The sequence below is a fragment of the Lontra canadensis genome, unplaced genomic scaffold (genome assembly GCF_010015895.1).
Source record: "Lontra canadensis isolate GAN:19392208 unplaced genomic scaffold, GSC_riverotter_1.0 scaffold147, whole genome shotgun sequence".
Taxonomy (NCBI): domain Eukaryota; kingdom Metazoa; phylum Chordata; class Mammalia; order Carnivora; family Mustelidae; genus Lontra; species Lontra canadensis.
The window spans coordinates 376,233-400,390 of NW_022631141.1; the positions used below are offsets into that span (position 1 = coordinate 376,233).

At 45.4% G+C, this 24,158-nt stretch overlaps 1 protein-coding gene across 1 annotated transcript in view; it reads left to right on the forward strand.

The window, feature by feature from the left end:
* The window catches only part of CEP126 (centrosomal protein 126), an 89,721-nt gene extending 72,556 nt beyond the window's left edge, over window positions 1-17,165 (forward strand). Inside the window, 7 exon segments of the mRNA XM_032844082.1 lie at window positions 2,992-3,104; window positions 7,262-7,337; window positions 8,888-9,028; window positions 9,031-9,072; window positions 9,075-9,095; window positions 12,890-12,954; window positions 16,695-17,165. Of these exon segments, the coding sequence (XP_032699973.1) occupies window positions 2,992-3,104; window positions 7,262-7,337; window positions 8,888-9,028; window positions 9,031-9,072; window positions 9,075-9,095; window positions 12,890-12,954; window positions 16,695-16,757 (521 nt within the window). The 3' untranslated portion in view covers window positions 16,758-17,165.
* The last annotated feature ends 6,993 nt before the right edge of the window (window positions 17,166-24,158 follow it).

Here is a 24,158-nt window from a genome sequence, read left to right on the forward strand (position 1 = left end):
TGTATGTGTTCCACAGAACTGTGCATCCATCCTGGATCACAATGCAAAATGGATTTCTTTCTGTGAGACACAGATCCGAAGGAAAGTTACTAGCAGAGAGGGAAAGAGCTAGAATTTCAGAGTTCAAGATCAGCTGCTTGGAGGTAAATTCCAGCTTTGCCCTTTACTGACTCTGTGACCTCAGGGAAGTTACTCTTCCTTCCTCGTGCCTAATTTCTTTATCTGTAAAAATAATGATGATAATAGTGCCTACAACTTTAAAACAATGCCTGGGCAGTTACAAATGTTGAACTGATCTTAGCTGGAATTATGTTATTATTTCTTACTCTCAAAGGTCAGGTGTTCAGTTACTAGGCAACTTCCAAGAAAGTTGCAGCTGTGTTTTTATATGTATGTACAGCTGTGGATTTTATATGTATGTACAGCTGTGGTTTTATATGTATGTACAGCTGTGGTTTTATATGTATGTACAGCTGTGGTTTTATATGGATTCTTACAGTGTATGTATATGTATGTATAAGTATACGTATTATACATACGGATATGTATACTTAACGGTGTCTGCATTTAACTATATGTGTACAGTCAGATATAGAACGTATACCACTATTAGTAAAAATTTTGAGCACACACATACATGCTATACACATGTATTACTGTACTAATACATAACCTTAATCAGAAATAGAAATATTTAAAGAATGAGATAAAAATGAAATACAAACTTTTAAAGTAATTAGAAGTTTATATTTTATAAGCAATACATTTTTTTTACATTTTTAAATAATTTTTAAAGTAATTTTATGTATTCTCTAAAATACTTTTTCTCTAATGTATTACTAATAATGTTCTGAATGTTTAGTTTCAAATATCTTACCAATTATGATGACTTCATTTCGTATACCATTATTAGCTAATATCTCAAAGTACAACATGCATTTAGGTTAAGTTTATTTTTATAATTTAATAATTTTTCAATTTGTGACTCTAACTTTGTTAGAAATATAATTATACTGTCATTGTCATTATGTGGCAAAGAGTTTATAAGGAGAATAAGAGAGAAATCAGCTCTTTGTCTTATTCACTATGTTGTGTTATTTTATCTTTGATCTCTGGTTTTACAAGAATAAGTTTTTTTGCAGAAAAATACTTGTTTTTATTGTGAGATAATTGACATGACATTGTGTGTAAGCTTAAGGTGTACTATGTATTGATTTGATACATTTATGTATCACAATATGATTACTGCCGTAGCTAGCTAACACCTCGGTCAGTCACATAATTGTCGTTTCCTTGTTGTGGTGAGGACATGTAAGGGCTGGTCTCTCAGTGACTTTGAAGTGTGTGCTGCGGTGCTGCGGACTGCAAGCGCGGTGCGTGGGCCGGGGCTCCAGAGCTCGTTCATCTTCTAACTGCAAGTTTGTACTTGGACCAGCGTCTTGATTCCCACACCCCTAGCCTCTCTAACCACTCTCCAACAGTTTCTGCTAGTTCCGCTTTTTACATTTCTTGGTTTTAAGTAGGTACCGTGCGCAACGTGGGGCTTGCACTCGGAACCCTGAGATTAAGAGTTGCGTGTTCTACCACTGAGCCAGTCAGGTGCCCGTAGTTCAGCTGGCTGAGTGGTGATACCGAACAGTATTTGCCTTTATGTGACTTACTTCACTTAACGTAATACCCTCAAGGTCCCATGCATGTTGTCACAAATGGCAGGACCTCCTTCCTTCTCATGGCTGAATTACATTCTCTTTGTATAAACCATGTCTTCTTTAGTCATTCATCCATTGATGGATATTTAGGATGTTCTGTACCTTAGCTATTATTAATAACAAAGAGCAGGAAAATACTTACATACCCCACAAACTCCCATGTTTGACAGATGATTGAATAATCAATTTAACTTCCCAAAGAAATAGCATTGCTATTAAAACAAGTTAAATCATAAAATATTAACAGTCAAAGAAACTTCTACATCATCTAGTCTAGGGGTCTGCAAACTATAGTCTATGGGCCAAATCCACCTATTTTTATAAATCACCTATTTTAATAAATAAAGTTTTATTGGCACAAAGCCACAATCATTCGTATACATATTGTCAGTTTTCACTCTCTAAGTTTTTATTCAAATTCCAGTTAGTTAACATACAGTGTAATATTGGTTTCAGGTGTAAAATACATTGATTCAACAGTTGCATACAACACCCAGTGCTCATCACTACTACCTGTGTCGTCATCCTCCATCCCCGTCCCCCATCTAGCCCATCTCCCAGCCTCCTCCCCTCTGGTCACCTGCAGTGTGTTCTCTGTAGTTGAGACTCTGGTTCTTGATTTGCTTCTCTCTCTCTCTCAGAATAGGTTTTTGATGAGTCATACAAAAAGCATAGAAAAAATAATATCCATATGTGCGCTACTCACCTTAAAATGTTGCACAAACAGTGGAGGCACCACAAAAGTCTTCTTCAGGCTCTTCCATTTTATGAAGACTCATCCAGATGAGATGACCACACGTCCACTCAGCGGGCACACGTACCACTCACAGTGCAGGAGGCAGGGGAGCGCGGGCGACCGGTAGCAGCGCCCTTCTCTCCCGGAGGGCCCGTGCTCTTCTCCGAGAGAGCGTTGTTCACTGGGTGCAGTCCACCGCCGTCGACCTTGCAGCCGTGCAAGGCGCCAGGGTCAAGCCCGTAGTAGCACAGGGACGTCGAGATTGAACAGAAGGTGGGACCGTAGTCTGTTTTTCCACACAGCATGTGTTTGGCTGTCCTCCTGGCCCTGCGGCAGCACACTCGGGAGGCCACCGGCGGAAACTAGGGACCCTTCAGAAGCAGAGATTTTGTGTGACTCATTACTGTAACTGTGCCGTGCATGGCACGTGTAACAGGAACTCAGTGAGCGTTTTATGACCAAACGAGTGAGCGAATTGAGGGTGATTCGTAAGTTCATGCCTGTAACGTACGTGGTTAATTTTGAATTTTTGTGGCATTGTTTAAGGCTCTCCTGTTGTAAGAAGAAAGCGAATTGTTGAAGATAAGCAGAGAAGCCTTTTCGAACAGAAAAGACAAAACCCTGAATCTGCAGGAAAGAAGTGTGACGAGCGCGCGAATGTAAGTGTGGTGTTAGCAACGCTGTCCCTTCCGTAGTGGAAGATCGCCTGGAAACAGAACGTTCTCGAAGGACTGTGATTTTGCTGTGAAGTGTGGACCGCAGCATAAATGTAACTACGGCCAGGGTCAGTAGGAAGCAGCCCAGGGATCTCTACCCTAGGGACTTAGCATACTGGACTCGTTTGCCCTCCTCTCTTTGTGCGACCAGTTACTAACGAAGTCGTTAAACCAACCGCAACAAACCAGCCTTATTTTATTTATTTAATAAAATAAATACATGATATTTGTTACATGACAAATTGATACATGTTATTCGCAACCAAGTTTTTAAGTGTACATGAAAGAAGAAAAACAGAAAAGCAAATGAGAGCCCCGGACAGAGGAAGTTAAGTGTGAATCACGAAGACTAGCTCGTGTGTTAAATGTGCTCCGTGGAGGGGACCGGAGCTTCCTGCCGGATGCGGCGGAGGTCAGCAGGGTGGGGAGTTCGCTTCTCAGGGGCCCCTGATCGCGATGCTGTTTGAGGCGCTGTTAGGAAGACACACTCGCCCTGAGGCCCTGCTGCGGGCGACGCGGAGATGCCTCTTCACGGTCAGCAGCGGGCGAAGCAGGAGCTTCATGTGGCTGTTTGAGACAGAGGTTCAGTCAACGTCAGACGCTTAATAGACGTCATTTTAAAATTAGTGGATGTCATCCTTTGAGAGCTAAGTAAATGTGACCTAAATATAACATTTTCTGGACATGTAACCTCATCCGAGGATTGAATTTAAAATATTAAAACAGGGGCGCCTGGGTGACTGAGTCAGTTGAGTGTCGGCCTTCGGCTGGGGTCGTGATCCTGGGGTTGAGACTGCAGCTCCCTCTCTTGTTCCCCGTTTCTGCTCTCTGTCTTGCTCTGTCAAATAAATAAAATCTTAATTAAATAAATAAACTATTAAAACATCTAGATGGATAAGTAAATAGCATTTCACTAGAATTTCTACTCTAAATAGCACCTCTGACGTTTGATAGCACTGGAATAGAGTGCCTTAGGAAGAATTTATATCTGACTTATAAGTTCAGGATTCGATTATTTGTATATTGTAGGAACCATTTTTATATATATAAATAAGATGTTTACTGTGGAGGAAAATCAACCGTGACGTGTTTTTTTTTAATTAATTATGTTTATTAACATATAATGTATTATTTGCTCAGGGGTACAGGTCTGTGACTCGTCAGGCTGACACACTTCACAGCACTCACCATAGCACATGCCCTCCCCAATGTCTATCACCCACCACCCTCTCCCTGCCTTCCCCCAGCAACCTTCCACTGGTTTCCTGAGATTAAGAGTCTCACATGGTTTGTCTCCCTCCCAATCCCTCTAGTTTCATTTTTGCCTTCCTTACCCCCCAAGTCCCCCACTTTGCCTCTCAAATTCCTCATAACAGATCATATGATAATTGTCTTTCTCTGACTGATTTATTTCGCTCAGCATAATACCCTCTAGTTCCATCCATGTCATTGCAAGTGGCAAGATTTCATTTCCTCTGATGGCTGCATAGTATTCCATTGTGTATATATACCACATCTTTATCCATTCGTCTGTTGATGGACATCTAGGTTCTTTCCATAGTTTGGCTATTGTGGACATTGCTGCTATAAACATTCGGGTGCCCGTGCCCCTTCACATCATTACATCTGTATCTTTAGGGTAAATACCCAGTAGTGTGATTGCTGGGTCATAGGGTAGCTCTATTTTCAACTTCTTGAGGAACCTCCATGCTGTTTTCCAGAGTAGCTGCACCAGCTTGCATTCCCACCAACAGTGTAGGAGGCTTCCCCTTTCTCTGCATCTTCTCCAACATCTGTCATTTCCTGACTTGTTAATTTTAGCCATTCTGACTGGTGTGAGGTGGGTTCTCATTGTGGTTTTGATTTGTATTTCCCTGATGCCGAGTGATATGGAGCACTTTTTCATGTGTCTGTTGGCCATCTGGATGTCCTCTTTGCAGAAATGTCTGTTCATGAACAGGACGTATTCTTAACAGCAAGACAAATATCATTTAGTTCTGTACAATGTAGTAAAGTTGCATGTGACCATGCTATTCTTTTTTTTTTTCAGTGTTCTAAGATTCATTGTTTATGCACCACACCCAATGCTCCATGCAATACTGCCTTCCTTAATACCCACCACCAGGTCCTCCCAACCCCCCACTCCTCTCCCCTCCAAGACCCCCAGTTTACTTCTCAGAGTCAGACTGTCTCACAGTCTCTTTTGGTTCGTCTCTACCTCCAGTTTCCCCCAATTCCATTCTCCCCATCTCCCAACGTCCTCCATGTTATTCCTTATGCTCCACAGATCAGTGAAACCATATGATAACTGACTCTCTCTGCTTGACTTATTTCACTCAGCATAATCTCTTCCAGTCCCGTCCATGTTGCTACAAAAGTTGGGTATTCATCCTTTCTGATGGAGGCACAATACTCCATAGTGTATACGGACCACATCTTCCTTATCCATTCATCCATTGATGGGCATCTTGGTTCTTTCCATAGTTTGGTGACTTATGGCCATTGCTGCTATGAACATTGGGGTACAGATGGCCCTTAATTTCGTTACATCTATATCTTTGGGGCAAATACCCAGTTGTGCAACTGCAGGGTCATAGGGAAGCTCTATTTTTAATTTCTTAAGGAAATACCATGCTATTCTTTTTTTTTTTAAGATTTTATTTATTTATTTGACAGACAGAGATCACAAGTAGGCAGAGAGGCAGGTGGGGGAGGGGGAGGCGGGAAGCAGGCTCCCTGCTAAGCAGAGAGCCCAATGTGGGGCTCAATCCCAGGACCCCAAGATCATGACCTGAGCGGAAGGCAGAGGCTTAACCCACTGAGCCACCCACAGGTGCCCCAATACCGTGCTATTCTTAATGCTTAGTACCCAGCACTCACTCACAGACCCACCTCCTGGTGGTCGGTACCATACCGCCTGAGAAGGCCTTCCTTCAGCTACCGTGTTGTTCACATCAGACGTCTCAGAACCTGTCAAGTGAACAAGGGCTATTTGTGTAAATGGATTTTAAATGCAAAGCACTATACAGTTGTCATAGCGACAACAAAAACCAGACTAAATTTGAAGTGCTCCGATGAGTGTGCTCCCTAAATTCATCTTTGCCTTTCTGGGTCTTACTCTGTCCTGTGTGTGCCCCTTTGCGTGCTGGTGGCCTGCTTTTGAGCCCTTGTGTGTTCTTTCCAGAAGCCCCACGTCCGCCTTCCACTCACACACCTGCCTACATCTTCCACAGCCTCGTTAGCTTCAGAGTAGGTCCGTGTCCCTGAGTCAAAATCGAGATTTAAAGTTTAATTTGTTTCAGCTCTCTTGTTCTGCTTTGATATTTGGTGTTTTGTTTTTTAACTGAAGAGCTGCCGCAGGAGTGCAGTTACCATAGCGACGGCCCCATCGCCTTGTAGCAGGAAATGTATTTAATCAAACTTCGATCCGTGAAGGTGGGAGAAGCGAGTCCCGCTTTGTGCCAGGACTGTGTCCACGCAGGGGCCCTCCAGCCCCCAAGGGAGGCCAGGCGCACCCGAGAGTGCGAGGACAGGGCTCTCGCAGACGGCTGCACCAGCGACTTGGGACCGGCCAGCTGAGGACAGGCCAGGGACAGGGGTAGCCAGGCCACCAGCTGAGCACAGGTGTGCGGCAGCCCAGCCCGCTGCGTCCAGCCAGTCCGCACAGCACTGAGGAGTGTGCCCGCGGCCTGGCCTGCGAGGCTCCCCACTCACAGCTCTGTACAAGTCTTGTCCTTGTCACTAGTCCCCGTTGGAGCCTCTGCCCTTACAATGAAACACCGATTCGGTCATAAACCTTACGTTAACTGTTGCTGTTCCTTTAAGTAGCACCCTACTTCCCCGCTTCCAAAGACCCAAGATAACAGGGCAACCTGAAACTTTTCCAAAATTGACAGGAAACATTTTCTTAAACATTGAGGTATCCTAGAAAGGCCTTATCCCAGTAATTTTTGATTTCTGCTCCATGAAAAAGGAAATATACAGGTTACATGAGCAGTGATAACTGAAACTATATAGAGCGCACATGTTTCTTTTAATAAATGTATATCGTGAGTATTTAAATATGGAAACCTATTCTGATGTAATATTATATTTTGTAGAATTTGGAGCAAAGTGCCCAGCCAAGTTCAAGTGAGCCAAAACACACTACAAGGTGTACTTCTGATGTTGAAGAAGGTATGTTTCAGTTTAAAGGTGTTCTCTGAGCTTTGTTCCTAATGATTTCATTTTTTGTTATGTGTGTTTTCCCAAATACACACACAGCACGTGACAGGTAAGCCACCATGTGGGTTTTGAGCCCCTTATCCTGCACATGCGGACTGGACTGTCGCCAGGTGTGTGCGTTCTAAGAGATAATGAATTGAGCATCTTTCTACATGAAGCTTTTCCCTGACTTTTCAATCATTTCCATAAGACAGAGATCCGAGGGATCACAATTACAGTATTTGACGTGTCGTTGGCACCTGGTAACTATTTGCCACATGAATTCTCTGTATTAAATGAATACTGGATCAGAGGAAATAAGCATTGTTACAGCTCCTTATGCAGATTCAAAAGTATTTTTCTGAGAAATAACATTTAAAACTTTTCTGGGATATATGCCAACTTGACGAAGAATTATTTCTATGATTTGCTTACAAAGAAATTTTGCATGTATCTTTACTTTTGGTGAATTGCTCCTTTATATGGTTTTCTCTATAGATATTGGAGTTTTGTTATTTCCTTACTGATTTTTGCAAATTCTTTAAATATTAAGGGTTCTACTATTCATATTAGTTGCAAATGTTTTTATTACTTTATTATTTGCATTTTATTCTATTTATGTGTTTATATTTAGAAGACTTCCTTTTTATTGTTTCATTCAACAAATGATTGAGAGCTAATTGCCTGCCGACAGCTACATATTGGATATAGAATAATGCACAAAACACACAGAAGTCTTGCCTTTCAGAAACTTCAAATCTATTAGGGAAGACCACCCTTTAAATAAACACGTTCTCTAGTCTTTACTTAGTGATTTCCCCATTACTTTTAAGACCGAAGAGCCTTCCCAATACAGAAGTTCAGAGTGTTTCTTTCTTTCTCCTCTAGATTGCTCAAATGGTTTCATTCCTTAAGGTCTTTACTTTCCTTTGAATTTGTTTAAGTGAATGATGTACAGGAAAACTGCAAATTGATTCTTTTATAAGCAGCAAACTAATTTGCTCAGTCACCTTTCCCTTTCCTCAAGACTCGGATTCTTCTCGGATCATACGTCAAATTCTCGTGTGTTCATGGGTCTGTCCCTCGGCAATCAGTTCTGTTCAGCCCATCCTCTCCTTTTCTAACTTTTCTTCGCTTTCCTTTTATTTTACTCTTTTATTCATAACTTATCTTAATCGTTACTCTAAAGACAATCTACTTTAACTTCTCTTTGAATTACCAATGGATAACAAAAACACAACACAAACATAATCTAAAGGTGATATGTTTTTCCTTCAGCTCAGATAACATGCGAGGGGTGTTCATGGCCTCCCCGTCATCTTGAATTTCTGTTTTTTTAATCAGGGATGAGAAAATGCTAGCTGCAGATAATCCCAATAAATAAAATGCAAAGTAACAGAAGATTTACTGGGTTTCTATTTGTGAAGTGAATACACACAGATGCATGTCAGTTAAGTAGGGATGTGGGAAGATCACAAAGACAAAAAAGGGATCAAAGAATACTTAATGTAAAGTTTCTGTAGTTTCAGATAGTACTTCTCAGTTTTTGATGGCTGAAAACCTAGTGAAAGCTTCAGTGCCTGAGGATGAAATTCTCACTGTCATGAGCGGCCGGCAGCTACAGAAACCAAATCTGTCTTTAAATAAGACCCAGCCGTTTAACATCTTTTGCTCTCAGCTGCGGAACAGAAGCTCGTCCAATCCCTCAGTCCCTCAGTGAGAGGTTCTGCTGTGAGTGCAGAAGACCACCTTTCATAAGAAATGTTATATTTTGTACTTAGACCATTTTAATTTAATTTAAAAATTGGAAATAAAAATACAAAATGTATCCAGATTATTAGGTACTTAAATGAAATACATAACAGTTAAAAAATATTTTTGAGCAGGGGTGCCTGGGTGGCTCAGTCAGTTAAGTCTTGATTTCAGCTCAGACTGTGATCTCAGGGTCCTGAAGTTGAGCGTGCCATCAGGCTCCGTGCTCAGCACAGAGTCGGCTTGAGATCTCTCTCTCCCCCTCTCCCCACCCTCTCCCTCTCTCTAAAATATATGTGAACATATGTGTGTGTGTGTGTGTGTGTGTGTGTATGTGTGTGTGTTTGGGTATACCCTACTATTTCAAGTGTACCATACTCAGGTCAGTTATGATGATGTTAATTTCTTTGACAGGCTTGTCTGTCTTCTAGAAATGTATGAATTCTCTTCTATTTCAGCAACGCAACAGGCTAGGTATCTTTACTGACATCTTTCAAAAACAACCATAAATTCCAGATTAAGTATTTTTTAAAATCTTACATATAACAATAAACTGGTAAGAATATAAGGAATTCCTTCGGGAGAAGGACAGAGGAAGAAGGAGAGAGAGAATCTTAAGCAGTCTGCACGCTTAGCACGGAGCCAGCTGTGGGGCTAGATCTCACGACCCTGAGATCATGACTTGAGCGGAAATCAAGAGTCAGACACTTAACTGACTGAGCCCCCCAGGCGCCTGAATATAAGGAATACTTAAGACTAGGAACTGAATATAGATAAAGCCCAGAAAGCTGAGAATGCTGTATCTAGCTGGTGTCTTGAGATTTCTTTAACCCACACGTGAAACTGAGCTTTGCTCTTCACGGCTTCACAGAAGAAGGAACGGGTGACAAAACCCAGGGCCTACTCAAGCCGGTGGTCTCCCAGGAGATCCGCCCCCCACCCCCACATGAGCCGGGCCTCCCGAAGACCTGGAGCCTGCGGACAGACACGCGCACCAGGACGGGGAGGGCTGGAAGAGGCTCGCACGTCTTGAGTTTCAGGATTGAGCAGATGAGGGAGGAAGACGCACAGGCTTTTCTCACCTCCCTCTGTGTGTCTGTGCAGGATGTAGCACTTTCTCTGTGAGGTTTTGTTAATACCACATTCTTAACAAAGGAAATTCTAAAGACTGCATTTCAGAAAACCAAGAGTAATCTCAGATGGACAGTCCGAGGGGGGAAATTTTAACCAACATTATGCAAAACAAAAACAAAAAATTAATAAAGTAGCGTGTGTTTCAAAGACAATAATATAGCTGTTAAAAGTAATGTATAAGTTGGGAGAACATAAACGGTGTTAAAGTGTAGTAGGCTTCTTCTTAAGGAATTCGGTACAGTTCAACTTTTTTTATTCAAGTATAACTAACATACAGTGTTGCATTTGTCGCAGGCGTACAATACAGTGATGCCACAGTGTGTGCATAACTCAGTGCTCATCACCATAAGTACATTCCTCGTTCCCATCTCCCCTCACCCTGCCCTCCGCCCCTCCCATGACCGTCAGCTTGTCTTCCACAGTTCAGTTTGTTTCTTGGTTTGCCTTTTTTTTTTCTTTGCTCATTTGCTTTCTTAAATTCCACATATGAGTGAAATTGTACATTCTTTGTCCTTCTCTGACTGACTTATTTCACATAGCGTTATGCTCTCTGGGTCAGATTAACTTTAGATATTGGTAAAGGAAGTATGCTTCTGATAGTTACAAGGGTCACAATGAAAGGACCAGAATAAAGTATACAATTTCCAAACTGGTAAAGAAGAAAAGTGGCATACAAATATATATATGTATACGCATACACACACATATCTCAAATTGATTCAAAATAAGACAAAAATGGAGAGAAAAATAAACACAGAAGACACAGAACGGATAGAAATATGGTACTGTGAAATGCTGAGTACAAATGTACTTACAAGGAATGTGTGGATTGTATGTTAAAAGATCTTTTTAAAATCTATGCTTTTATGACAGCCATATTTTGTTTATAAACTATGTATTTAAAGTTTTAAATACAGGTAGAGAAGAGCTGAAAATAAAAAGTTGGAAAATATGTACCAAGCAAATTCTAACCAAAAGAAAACTTATTTCAATGTATTATTATCAGACGAAATTGACTATAACGCAGAAAACATTAGCAGACATAAAAAAGATCATGATGATTGAAGCTTTAATTTAGGAGAAATATATAAAACATTTTCATTTTACATGCATTTAGGAACATGCGTCAAAATATATAAAATGTGTTTTGGCCATTGTGGGAGGTTCCTTTTTCTGCGCTGCTAGTAACTGATGGAACAAACAGACAAAGTAAATCAATAGATGTGTAGGAATCAACCAGGGTTCCGAAAGTGATTAAAGGGACACATTCTTTGCAAGTATAGGTGGATGATTTATTAAAATGAGCCACATATTATATCATAAAACAAGCCTGGAGCATTACAAAGGATTGGAGTTATGCACAGACTCTGACCACAATGCAATTTAGCTAAAAATGAGTAACAAAAAGATAACCATTAAGAAGCACATTTCTAGGGGTGCCTGGGTGGCTCAGTTGGTTAGGGGTCCAACTCTTGATTTTGTCTTAGGTCGTGATCTCAGGATCATGGAATCGAGCCCCACGTCCAGCTCCCTGCTCAGCATAGAATCTGCTTGTCCCTCTCCTCCTCCTCCCCGCTTGTGCTCACTTGCTCCCTCTCTCTCTCTCAAATAAATAAAATCTTAAAACATATTTCTTTTTTTTCTTTTTAAAAATTTTATTTATTTATCTGACAGAGATCACAAGTAGGCTGAGAGGCAGGCAGAGGGGGAGGGAGAAGCAGGCTCCCTGACTCCATCCCAGGACTCTGAGATCATGACCCGAGCCGAAGGCAGAGGCTTTAACCCACTGAGCCACCCAGGCGCCCCGAAACATATTTCTAAATAAACTGTGGTTCAGAGAAAATATCATAATGAAAATTACAAAACATTCACTTATTTTAGAAAGAGGACATAATCTCTTTAGAAAGAGAGCTCACCTGTGGCAGAGTATGGAAGAAAGAAATGCCACGTTCCATACAAGCTGATATTGGGAATTCTGCTTAAATTTTTAACGAAGTGTTGAAGTATAAATGTGAACTACTCTGAGAATGGGAGCCACAGACAAGGCCCCGAAGCCCGCTGCAGAACCTTCTACAGAGCGGAGGCTGTGGGGTCCTGCAACAGAGGCAGCGAGACTGCTGGGGGGAAGGGAAGGGGGAGAAAAAAAGCTTCTACTCTGTGGGCAGGGAGGCAGAAGAGGCTGGGCCCAGAGCCTCAGAAGTCTCCCACTGTCTGTTGGAGGACGGGCACAAAAGTCTGTTGCATAAAACTTGTCAGAGATATAAGACAGATGTGACAACGAGAACAGATAGCTTTCCTGGCAGCTCCAAGAGGAATTTCCTTTTGGTTTAAAGAAAAAGAAGAAGAAAGACAAATGGAAAAGAAAACCCAGTATTTGTATAAAGATTGCTATAGAATGGTCAAAGTATTAGGAATTCCTTTTTATCAACTTAAGTTTTATGTCCTTGTTTTTAACCAAACTACTTCTGTTTCCTACCTAATATTAGTGTAAACACCATTTCTGGACACAATAGGAAAAAGACTCTTAACTCAGTTTTAGTATTTTGTTATACCAGAATTTAGTATCTGATTCTTTAGTGGTTTTTCTTGGTCAATATACATAACTGAATTACTTTTGTGTCGTGGCATAATTCTTTCAGATGTACAAGAAGCCATTTGCAAGAATCCATCCATCAAAAATACCTTACAAATAATACCACTTCTGGTAAGCATTTTAAAAAGCTTTTTTTTTTCTTATTTTAGGAAATGTCGTGATTTCATGTGTAAGCCTCCTGTACTGAAATTAATTTTTCTCGAGATTGGCTTTTAGCAAGTTTTCCGCCTCAGTTAACTTTCAATTATGACATGTTTTGTTAGAATCAGCAAATATCTTCTCATTTACAAAGATCAAAATACGAAGTTTTTTTTACATCCGGAATATTCCATCATTCGTGGGAACAACAACAGGGATCAGTGTACTACTCTCCAGATAATTTTGGGTGTGTAGCCTAGCTGGGAAATTACTAAGAATTCTACCTTGGTAAGGTTTCCACCTTTGCTTCCGTCCCTTTCATGTCTTTGAAGTTCAAAACGAGACATTGCTATTTGGAAGGTTTTTTTATTTTTTGCCTTAACAACTGAATTCTGGTAAATATACACATATAAATGGCAATTTATTGCATTAAGGAATTTTCAGGCTAACAGGGAGAAAGAGCCCATGGAAAGTGTACACCGGTCACTGTAATGTGACTTGAGACCATGTGTGGGCGGCACAGCCTTAGGAAATCGCAGAAGGAAGAGATGGTAGTGGCCAGAGGTGGCCAGAGACAGGTCTCTGGAAAGGGCATCTGGGACTACGATGCTTTCTGTAGTGTCACGATCCTCAAGGTGGGTGTTCAACAAGGAGACGTTGGTTAGGGGATTAACCAGGTGCTCGCTCAGTTCTGAAATCTGGAGGGAGAAGTGAGATTACGCAAGTCTGCTTCATTCCCTATTATTTTCTGTCACGTAAACAACGGGATGCATTTCTTACCACCTTTTAGATTTTTCTTATGTCCTAGATACGCCCGTAAGTAGTAAGAGGCTGCCCCTGCCTTCTTACGCTTTTTCTTTCCCTCTGGGCAAATGGTTCCCGGAAGCAGCCTTTCTGCTGCCCTGAGTGGTACACACAGCGCCTGGGACATCTGTCACGGCCCCTGACAGCTGTGGACGCGGTTGTTCTTCACGTGCCGGCTGGCGTTTTGCTCAGCCTGTCACCGCTGCCGATTGGGCCACTTCAGCAATTCCTCAGTGACAATTTTCGTGCGTCTGAATGTGTGACAGTTTTGTTGTTTGTGGCATCAGTGGTTGTCCCCTCCCCGGAGCGGGAGAAAGCCCGCGGCGAGGGAGATCACTTCTCTCCGCCGCCGCTCAGGCTGCGAACAGGGTGTGACCCCGGACGGCGGGCGGCCTGACGGCTGACACTGCCGAGTGAGGAGCGGGAGGGCCGCGGTGTGCACAGAAGCCTCGGCTGGGGCCTGCAGGGCTCCTAGTGTAGACGAACGACCCGACCGCTGACAGGCCAGACTCGCTTCTCTCTGACCTCCCACCCCGCTGGGACACTTGGTAACCGTGAGCTTCTTTTAGTCTCCTCATCTCTTGCGTCGTCATCACTGCCCTAGGTCGGGGACCTTCCATTTATTTTCGGGAGAAATGGTCTAAAACCACAGACGTTGACTGCTTGTTTGAACAGCTGACGTGAAAAGCATCCACCCCTCCCCCATCAGAACTGCTTCATTTGCCTGTTCTGCAGGGGATCGCAACATTTATTTGCCCTTTCTCTACCATTTTGATTTTTACTTTTCAATTGGATTCGCTGATTGTTGACATTCTGTCATACTTGCTTATCCGACAGACGGAAGGACGGTGGATGGATGGAAGAGTAGAAAGAACAGAGGAGGAAAGGACAGGAGAGACGCGCGCGCGTGTGCGCACGCGCGCACACACGCACACGCACGCGCGCGCGCACGCGCACCCGTGAGCTGTCCGAAAGTCAGTTGCAGACAGGACGGTATTTCCCCACTAAACCTTAAGCATCCGTGTTCTCCTAAGAACAGACTCTCCTGCGTGACGGCAGCAGCGCCCCCCAGGGGCGGAACGCTGCCGCACACTCAGATTTAGATTCTCCCGCTGGAAGAGAACGTGAGAAAGTGTCTCCTGTGGCGGCTGTCCTCCTCCGCGCCGGACGCAGCCCGGGGTTAGCGGGCGCGGTGGTTGCCTGCTCCCCCGCCTCTCCAGCCTTCCCTGCGCACCGACCCCTCTCCAGAGGCTGAGCCCGGGGCCCCGTCGGCTGTCCCATGACGCGGAGGCTCCCGATGGTGTTCTCAGTAGATGCGGCTTAACGTGGGTGGTGGACGCAGAGTTTCAAAGTTGGTGTTCTCAGAGCTGCTTTTATCACCTGCTTGATTCTGCCTCTATCTTGGCTTCAGGTGTTCTGTTTAGCTGCTTTTAATTCATTTTGAGTCCAGAAGACAGATGTCCAAGCTTTTAGAGTTACGTGTAAAGCACGCATAATACGTGCTTCGTGCCTCGAACGGGTTTAGCTCGTCTTCCGTCTTCTGTTTTCATCACGATAGGGGTCGTCTTTAGTCCCGATCCACTGGCCTCTGGAAAGCTTTCAAAAGTTGTTCCTGTCTGTCCGTCACAACGTCAAATAAGTAAAATTATTCAGTTATTATTATTATTATTAAATTAAATTAAAATTATTATTAGTTCTAGAAAGGCACGGTGTAATCATGTTCCTATACTTTGTGTGCATGACACAAGAAACCACCACAGCTACCTCGTTTTTACCAGGACACTAGTGCTATAGCCCAGTTCTCTCCATATAATGGCAGAAATATCTGTTCAGGAATATTTGTTGGTTTGGAGATGTTGCAGGTAAGGTTTTTATTAATGTTTCTTATTTTATTTTACATTTCCACCCCAATGTTTTCATACCCATATGAACTTATAAGAATTTCTTTTCAAATGATAATGTATGTCATGTGTGTCCAGCTTTATAATTTAAAACATTATGTAGTTAACCCAGGAACTGAATTACTCAGCAGAGCAACACTCACTCTTACCTGAGAAATCTACCAGATGCCCCAATATAGAAAACTCAAATGTTGTTGGTTTAAGATTTGAGAATTTATGTTTAATTCCCAAAGATCATACACCTCTCTGGAGAGTGCACAACCTGGGCGAAGTTTATACATTCATGCACATTCACATTCATGCACATTAATTAATACTCTTTGGTGGCAAGTGGACCTTATTGTTGCCAGATGGTTTCACACACACACTCTTGTGTAATCTTCTAAGTGAGGGACATCAAGTAATTCTCTCGAGTCTGAGAAACGTCCAGGGGCAGAGCCAGGTTTGGCCCTTTCCCCTGTTCCCCCCCCCAAATCTCTTCTCCCTTTTGTAATTCTTACTCCAGTTGATGCCACCATCGTCCCCCAGATTTCCCAGTCAGAGTGTGTGCCTCATCCAGGCTTCGCGGGGTCCCGCAGCCCCGACAGTAGACCGCCCTAAGGGCACTAAGCGAGCCTCCGCCGCACCCAGGACTCTTCCCTCCTGCGGCAGGTGTCTTAGTCCCGCCTCGGGGTTCCCGGCCTTAGCCCCGCAGCATCCTGGGGTGTTCTCTGAGCCGCCGCTGCCTCTCCTAGAGCAGAAGACCACCCCTTCTGACCGCTCACACGGCAGATGATGACAAGGCAGCTCCTAAGCACATTTCCACTGACAGAAAGAGTGGAGATGAGGGGTTCTTGCAATGAGTGTGCTGCCTTCCACCGCTGGGACTCGTGGGGACCGAGGGCTCTGCAGCCTGACAGGGACCGAAGTGCCCTTTCGTGTCCCGCCGCAGTCTGTGATCTGTGAAGAGAGGCCCGCGGGAAAGCCCGTGAGTGCTGCGCGCAGTGACCCGGTGCCCTTGTGTTACAGAACAGCCGGCCGAGGGGCAGCCGGTCTCCGGGGGTCGGATCCAGGCTGCAGAGGAAATACTGACGGACCGCGGCGGCCAGTAGTACTGTTCTCGCGGCCGTTGACAACGGCCTGTAAATAGAGCATAGATTTCCGCATTTGTTAAGGATTTAAATACTACAACCATAAGGTAAAGGTAAATCATAACATGAGTAATGGAGATAAGTTGACTAGTTTACATTTATGCTACAAGGTTGTTATATATTTTATTGATAATACATTTTTAGTGAATGGAAATGCTTCATTGTTTTTAATGAGCATGCTACTGAAAACGCATGCATTATATTTGAAAATAAAACAGGGTATTTTGTTATTCAGATTATGTATTAGCTGTAGTTGTGAAGCTTTGTTTTTCTGAAATTCCTAATAAATTCTATTAAATTTTGGTACAGTGGTGTAAAAAGCTCATGATTAATCAATAATACCCCATATAAACAGTAAAGCCATCTAAGACTTGGAAGGATCTCTGTACTTGGAGGTGTTACCAAAGGGTGTTAATTGCGAAAACCAAAAGAAACTCCTTGTGTAATCATGAAACTCCTTCTATGATTTTAGAAGTTTTCTGTAGAATTATGATAATTTCATATATCTTTTTACTTTCCCTCACCCACTTCTACTTCAGGCTCTCATCTAGACAGTCCGGGAAAGCTGACAGATGGCATTTCTAAGTGTGGTGGACTGGCAGAGTAAAATCTGTCGTGTCAATCCCATCTTAGGGGCGCCCGGGGGGCTCAGTCGGCTGAGTGGCTGTCTCTTGGTCTCAGCTCAAGTCTTGATCTCAGGGTCGTGAGTTCATGCCCCGCATTGGGCTCCTATTTTAAAAGTTTTCAGCTCTCTCCCTTTGGCTGCTAGAGGGACTGTGCGTATTAGGCTCTCTGTATCCTGAGTCCTCCCTGCTTGCACTAATGCCCAGACCCCTTGCAGGTCCCCAGCCTGCTGTCCCATGCCTCTCTGCCCAACTGCACACTGTCCCCCTAGCTCAGAATGCCTTCGTCAACCTCCACTGACATCTGCCTGAATCACGTTTACTCTTCTAAATTCTACTCAGGTTGAACATTCTCTAATGTTTCCTAATAATTCTCTGCCACCTTTGTATAAATTATGTCCTTTGCATTCTGAACCACAATTATTTCTGTATATGTATCCCTCTTGTAGATAAAGTGCTCCTGGCAGCTAACGGTTGTCACTGGTGTCTGTCCCCTGAGGAACTAAAGTGGGGGACACAGCGGCAGATCATAATAACGAAGGAAAGGAAAATATTCAACTGTGCAATTTATCAAGCCCCAACTGTGTGCTAGGTGCTGCTCCGTGTATTAGGGAGAAGTAAAAACAAAAGTAATTACTTTCTTCTATCACGGACTTACATTTTAGTCGGGAATACAGATTTCCAACATAAGCAGCCGTCACCGGAAGGTTAGAAGGCGCGGCGAACGGAAAGCTGGGCGGGGGCGTGGCGGAGTACTGGGGTAGACGTGAGCCCGCTGGGGTGGACAGAGACGGTGTCTGAGGACTGAAGGGAGGGGAGCCAGCCCTGGCAGCCGCAGGGGAGCAGAGCGGCCAGAGGGCAGGAAAGTAGGCTGTTCTCCTAGCGAGGACTGGGGAGCCGGTGGGGGTGTCGGGAGGAAAAGAAAGCGAACAGAGGATTGGAGCAGGGCTTCCTGTCACCCATGGCTGGTGGCAAAATGCATTTCCTACTCTGAGAGGTCCAGGGTGGGACCGAGACCATACCAGGGCTGCTGCTCCCTGGACCCATGTGGAACCACAAGGGTCTGGAACATAACCTTGGCCGCATATTGAAATCACATGAGGAACTTTAAAAAATCTTGATGTCTGGGTTACCCCGGGGGACAATTTGAGCACTGAGATTTTTTAAAGGTCCCCAGACAAATTATAATGAGAAGCCAAGGGTAAGAAACAGTAATGCAAACAAGTAATGGGGCCGGGGATCGAATCCAGTCTGGGCGCCCTCTCCGGCTGGCGGGCTTGGGGACGACCCAAGGGCAGCGACCATGCTGCGGACAGTGTCTTTCTGGACCCGCCTCGCCCCCCGTCCACCGCAGAGGTGGCCGTACACGTGACTGACCGGTACTGGTGGTTAGGAGTGCGGGAAGAGCTCCGTGGGGCTCCGCCGGGAGCAGCTGGCTTCCCTCCTCACCGGCAACAGATGCAGGCTCTTCCCATTCCCTGCTTCCTGGGTTCGGGGTTCAGGACTGTTCCCGCAGGGGGTTTGCTGCACTCTCAGAGTCCGCCCTGAGTACCGAAAAGCCCATGGAGGAGGGGACAGACTGACGCAGGGCACCCAGCTTCTTCACGCCACAGCATCTTCTAGCCACAGCCCAGTGACCTCAGCAGCAGCCTCACCCCCCGGCCACCGCAGGCATCGGCTGACACCCACGGGGACCTCGACACCCAAGCCCCCTCCTCCTCACTGACGCAGGCTCTGGAGTCTGCACCTCTGTTGTCCCCTCCCAGACCCTCCTTCTCCAGTTCCTCCCATAGGGGGTAAGATGTCATTCTTGTATTCCCTAGTCCCACGATTCTTAACAGCGGCTGTGTTGTCCTGACTGATACAGTCTGATGGAGGAGACACACGTGGGAGATGAATGCGATTCTGAATTTTGGGGAAAAAAAGCTTCTGAGTTAGCAAAATGGATATCGCTCTAGAGAATGAAAAGGAGAGAAGAGCCTCCCAGGTCTAGATGAGACAGAACCAGGAGACAGGGAAGAAGCAGGGTGAGAAACACCGTCCTGGTAAGTGCCCCAATTATCTAGAAAGAAATTTCAAATAAGGAACTTGAAATACAGATGCTAAAATATTAGGACTTATAACTACGCTCTCACATCTGAACTTTTAATGAAATTATAAAACGGGCATTTCCAAAATGGGAATTTTACCTTTTTGAGTAGAATGGTACTGAGGACACGAGGATTGAGGCCAGTGGTTCTAGGAGAACTCAGGCAGGCCTCACCAAATTAGGTCATTTTCTGACATGCCGATCCAGTGTGTAGCTGCAGGGTTTGGGCAGCTGTGTGTCCGCTGCTGCGTCACATGTCCAGGAGGAGAACGGGGACAGGACTAGCAGCTGCAGGGATGAAGTGACTTCTCTCTCTCTAGGACTGGGCGCACCTGTTTGCCAGCACCATTCCCAGGAAAGCAAGTGAGCCACCGGACGGCTCCTGAAGTGGTGTCCCAACCTGGGCTTGGAGAGCAGCGAGGTCCGGCAGGGCTCCGGGGAGAGCCAGCTCCGCGCTCAGGTGCAGGAGACCCGGCGCTGCTCCCTGAGGGTAGAGCACACCCACGTCCTTCCCGGAGCACCAGTGCCGGGAGCAGCTGCAGAGTGATGGAAATAGACGTGAACTAGAAATGTCTGTTTATGAAACCTCTTACGGTAACTTGTGAGGGCATTTTACAAAAAAAAAATGGTATTTGGGTTTTTTTTTTAATTATCCATTTGGGTATAATATATAGTCCCAAAGTTACCACAGCCCCCAAAATGGCCCTTGGTGGCAGCGTCAGAGCCAAGGTTAGCTCTCTGTGTGGCAGAGGGAGGCCCTCCCGGGACCCTGGGATCACACTGTCTTCCAAAACGAACGGTTGGCACTTTGGGACTACAAAAAAAATTTTTTTTACATTAGAAGATAATGAATCAAAATTGGAAACTGCAAGATTTAAGGGAGCAAATTCTTGTGGCCTTTTAATGACCCTGCTCACTTCTGGTTTGCAGAGCCTGGCCTGGGAGGTGAGGGACCACACCCTGCCACATACGGACACGTGCTGTTACTTCACCCCAACGGACAGCCCAAGAGCCACGTGTTCGTCGCCGTTGACAGAGGAGCGCAGAGGCTCAGAGACGAGCCCACCCCCCGCCGGCCCGCCCCCCAGGGTCACGTAGCTGGTCAGTTGCGGCATCGCAGTGCACACCCAGGTCTGTCTGGCTGCAGCCCCCGTGTTCTTCCTGCCATGCTCTCTGGGGAAAGTAGGAACTACGGGACCAGTTAGGGAGAAGGGAAAAGGAAATGAAAAAAGGACAGCAACAGGAAACATTTTGTACTTTCCTATTTGGGGAGGAGAAGCATAGGACTTAGGAAAAGTCAAAGCTAACAGAAAAGTTAAAGGTCAGGTTTTAAAAAACAGAAAGCTGCACACCTCTACTAGTAAATATTTGAGGCATTTTTCACGCATCAAGATACAGTTTTGTGAATTGGGATATTATTTATAAAATGACATTCCAGTGGGCGAAGCAGGCCAAAGGGCTACGCCATGATTTCTGTGGAGCCTTCCAAGCACCTTGGATTACAACTCAGCTTTCTTTTTTTTTTAAAGCAAGGATTTGTACTTAGGTGTTACCATCGCTGTACTTGGCATCAGACCACGTGCCAAGCCCACGCCACAGCTGATAGTCCCTCTTACCTTTTATCTGTGTCCCAAGTCCAAGTCAAGGTGAGGGATATTGCAGAAAAGCGACAGGTGCTTCCTGATGAGGCCCGATGGGCCAATGCATCTCCCGGGGCAGCAGAGGTGAGTGCCGGGGGCAGGAGGCCCTGGGAAGTGATCCTCAGGGCTCCTGGAGGCCCCTGGCTGCACAGGGGGCTTCTCTTCCCCTCCACAGGGTTCCTGTGGTCACTAGTGCTCATTGGCTTCTGGCATATGTCTCATCGAAAAGTAAACACAACCCGTTTCGCAGGAGGAGAAAATCCATTGTGTACTGATCGACTGAAAGGAAAGCCTACCTGCCAGGAAAAAGGACTTTGTCTTGCAATGAAGACGCCTCCCCTGGAATGAGAGCTAGTGGTTTCTGGAAGCTTCTGTCAGAGGTTGTGCAGTGCTGCGTATGAGCAGGATCTCCTCTCCTCCCAGCAACCCAGTGAGCCCGGAACCAAGTTGTGGGCACACTCCACACAGAAGAGCTGAGTCATGTGCCTAAGGTCACGGAGACAGGAAAGGACATCTCTGGGAGTGAAACCAAGGTCTGTTTGACCGTAGTGCTCACTTACCCCTTGTCATGGGCAGCCGGCTCCCACGGCAGCGCAGAAGTCTCTAGATGATTTTTGGGCATATCTACAAGATCAAAAACTTTCACAAGAAAACGCATCTGCCATTTGGATGGAGAACTGTTTAATTAACCGCACGAGTGGGTAGGGCGGGTTGAAACTTGAGTCTGTTAGCTTCATAGACCCCAGGTGGAATGTTCTAGGCACCCTGTGTCCTTCGTGCTAATGGTGTCACGCTGCTCACCTGCTAACTGGATTCCAAACAAACTCCTTTAACTCTTGGGCGAGTTCAGTAAGAAAGGAAGAACAAGGATGAGCTAGTCTCAGCCTGCATTTCTCAAGTTCTTAGCATCCCCCAAGTTTTCCCAGAGGAAAGATGTGGAGACCTTCTCCGAAGGTTACCCTTGGAAATCCCCTCCCCTTTTCCTGTGTGGCAGGCCATGAGTGTCCCTCACCCTGGCCGGTCCCAGCAGTCTGTGTGGGGTTTGCTCTGGGGGCTGGGTGGCTATTTTCCTGCGGCCCCTGCGAAACCCAGGGTGTCAGTGAGCACAGAGACGGCGTCTGAAGGGATCCCACTCCAGCACCTTCCCCGAATGCACATGTGCTCAGGTGTGACACGTGCCCTTTGAGGCCCTGTGTGTGGGACAGGCCACAGCTGGAGGAAGAAAACGGAGCTTGGCCTCCTAGGGACTTGCTGTAAAGGGACTCCGCTCTGTGGACTCCGCTCTGCTGGGAGAATCAGGAGCTCGTGGTGTGAGAGGGGGCTCTGCGGGCAGAGGGGAGAGGACGCACAGCTTGAGGGGCTGCAGTGGGACTGCAGCTGGGGCTCCGCGTGGGCCGGCAGGGCCCCAGGCTGGAACCGGCCGGGGTGACTTCCTGCACTCTGTCTCAGCATGCGACTCAGTCATCCTGGGCCACCCAGTAGGCCCTTAAATAATGGGAAATCCACAGTCAGAGAATACGTTTAACTGCAATTTCCTATCTGCCATAATCAGTTGTAAAACTGGGTCGTCACTATTAAACCCTTTGCTCTGCGATTTCTGTGAAACTGCTGTGACATACTGCCCTCTAGTGGCTCCAAAACAATGGCCTTCGCACCACTATCAAAGCCAGTAGCTCCTACTCTAAAATTGCGGGTTTATGTTTTTGATTTAAATTCAGCTAGCCCACCTGCAGTACGTCACTGCTTTCAGACGGAGTGTGCAGCAGTCCAGCAGCTGCGTGTAACGCCCAGAGCTCATCACATCACGCGCCCTCCTTCCGCCCGTCACCCGGTTACCCCAGCCCTCGCTCCCTTCTGAGTCCCGGAGTCCAGAGTCTCTCACGGTTTGTCTCCCTCCCTGATTTCTCCCCCTTCAGTCTTCCCTCTTTCCCCTGCGGTCCTCTGCTCTATTCCTTATGTTCCATCTGTGAGTGACTCCATAGGATACTTGTTCTCTGCCTGACTGGCTTCACTCCGCACAATCCCATCCAGTCCCCTCCACGTTGGTGCAAAAGCTGGGTGTCCGTCCTTTCTGATGGCCGAGGAATAGTCCCTTATGTATGTGGACCACATCTTCTTTACCCATTCGTCTGTCGAAGGGCATTTTGGCTCCTTCCAGTGTGGCAGTTGTGGCCATTGCTACTATCAACACTGGGGTGTGTGTGCCCCTTCTTTTTCCTCCATCGGTATCTTTGGGGTAAATGCCCAGTAGAGTGATTGCTGGGTCATAGGGTAGCTCTATTTTCAACTTTTTGAGGAACCTCCATGCTGTTTTCCAGAGCGGCCGCACCAGCTTGCATTCCCACCAACAGTGTAGGAGGTTCCCCTTTCTCCGCATCTTCACCGACATCTGTCGTTTCCTGACTTGTTAATTTTAGCCATTCTGACTGGTGTGAGGTGGTATCTCACTGTGGTTTTGATTTGTATTTCTCTAATGGCTAGTGATGTGGAGCATTTTTCATGTGTCTGTGAGCCATTTGTATTATCTCATTTGGAAAAGTGTCTGTTCATGTCTTCTGGCCATTTTTTTTAAATATTTTATTTATTTATTTGAGAGAGACACAGTGAGAGAGAGCATGAGCGAGGAGAAGGTCAGAGAGAGAAGCAGACTCCCCGTGGAGCTGGGAGCCCGATACGGGACTCGATCCCGGGACTCCGGGATCATGACCTGAGCCTAAGGCAATCGTCCAACCAACTGAGCCACCCAGGCGTCCCTCTTCTGGCCATTTTTTGACATGATTATCGTGTTGAGTTTGAGGAGTTCTTTATAGATCTTGGATATCAGCCCTTTGTCTGTACTGTCACTTGCAAATATCTTCTCCCATTCCGCGGCTTTTCTCTTTGTTTTGTTGACTGTCTCCTTTGCTGCGCAGAAGCTTTTTATCTTGATGAAGTGTTTTTTTTTTTTTCCCTTTGTTTTGAACTTTTAGTACTTCATTTTTGCCTTTGTT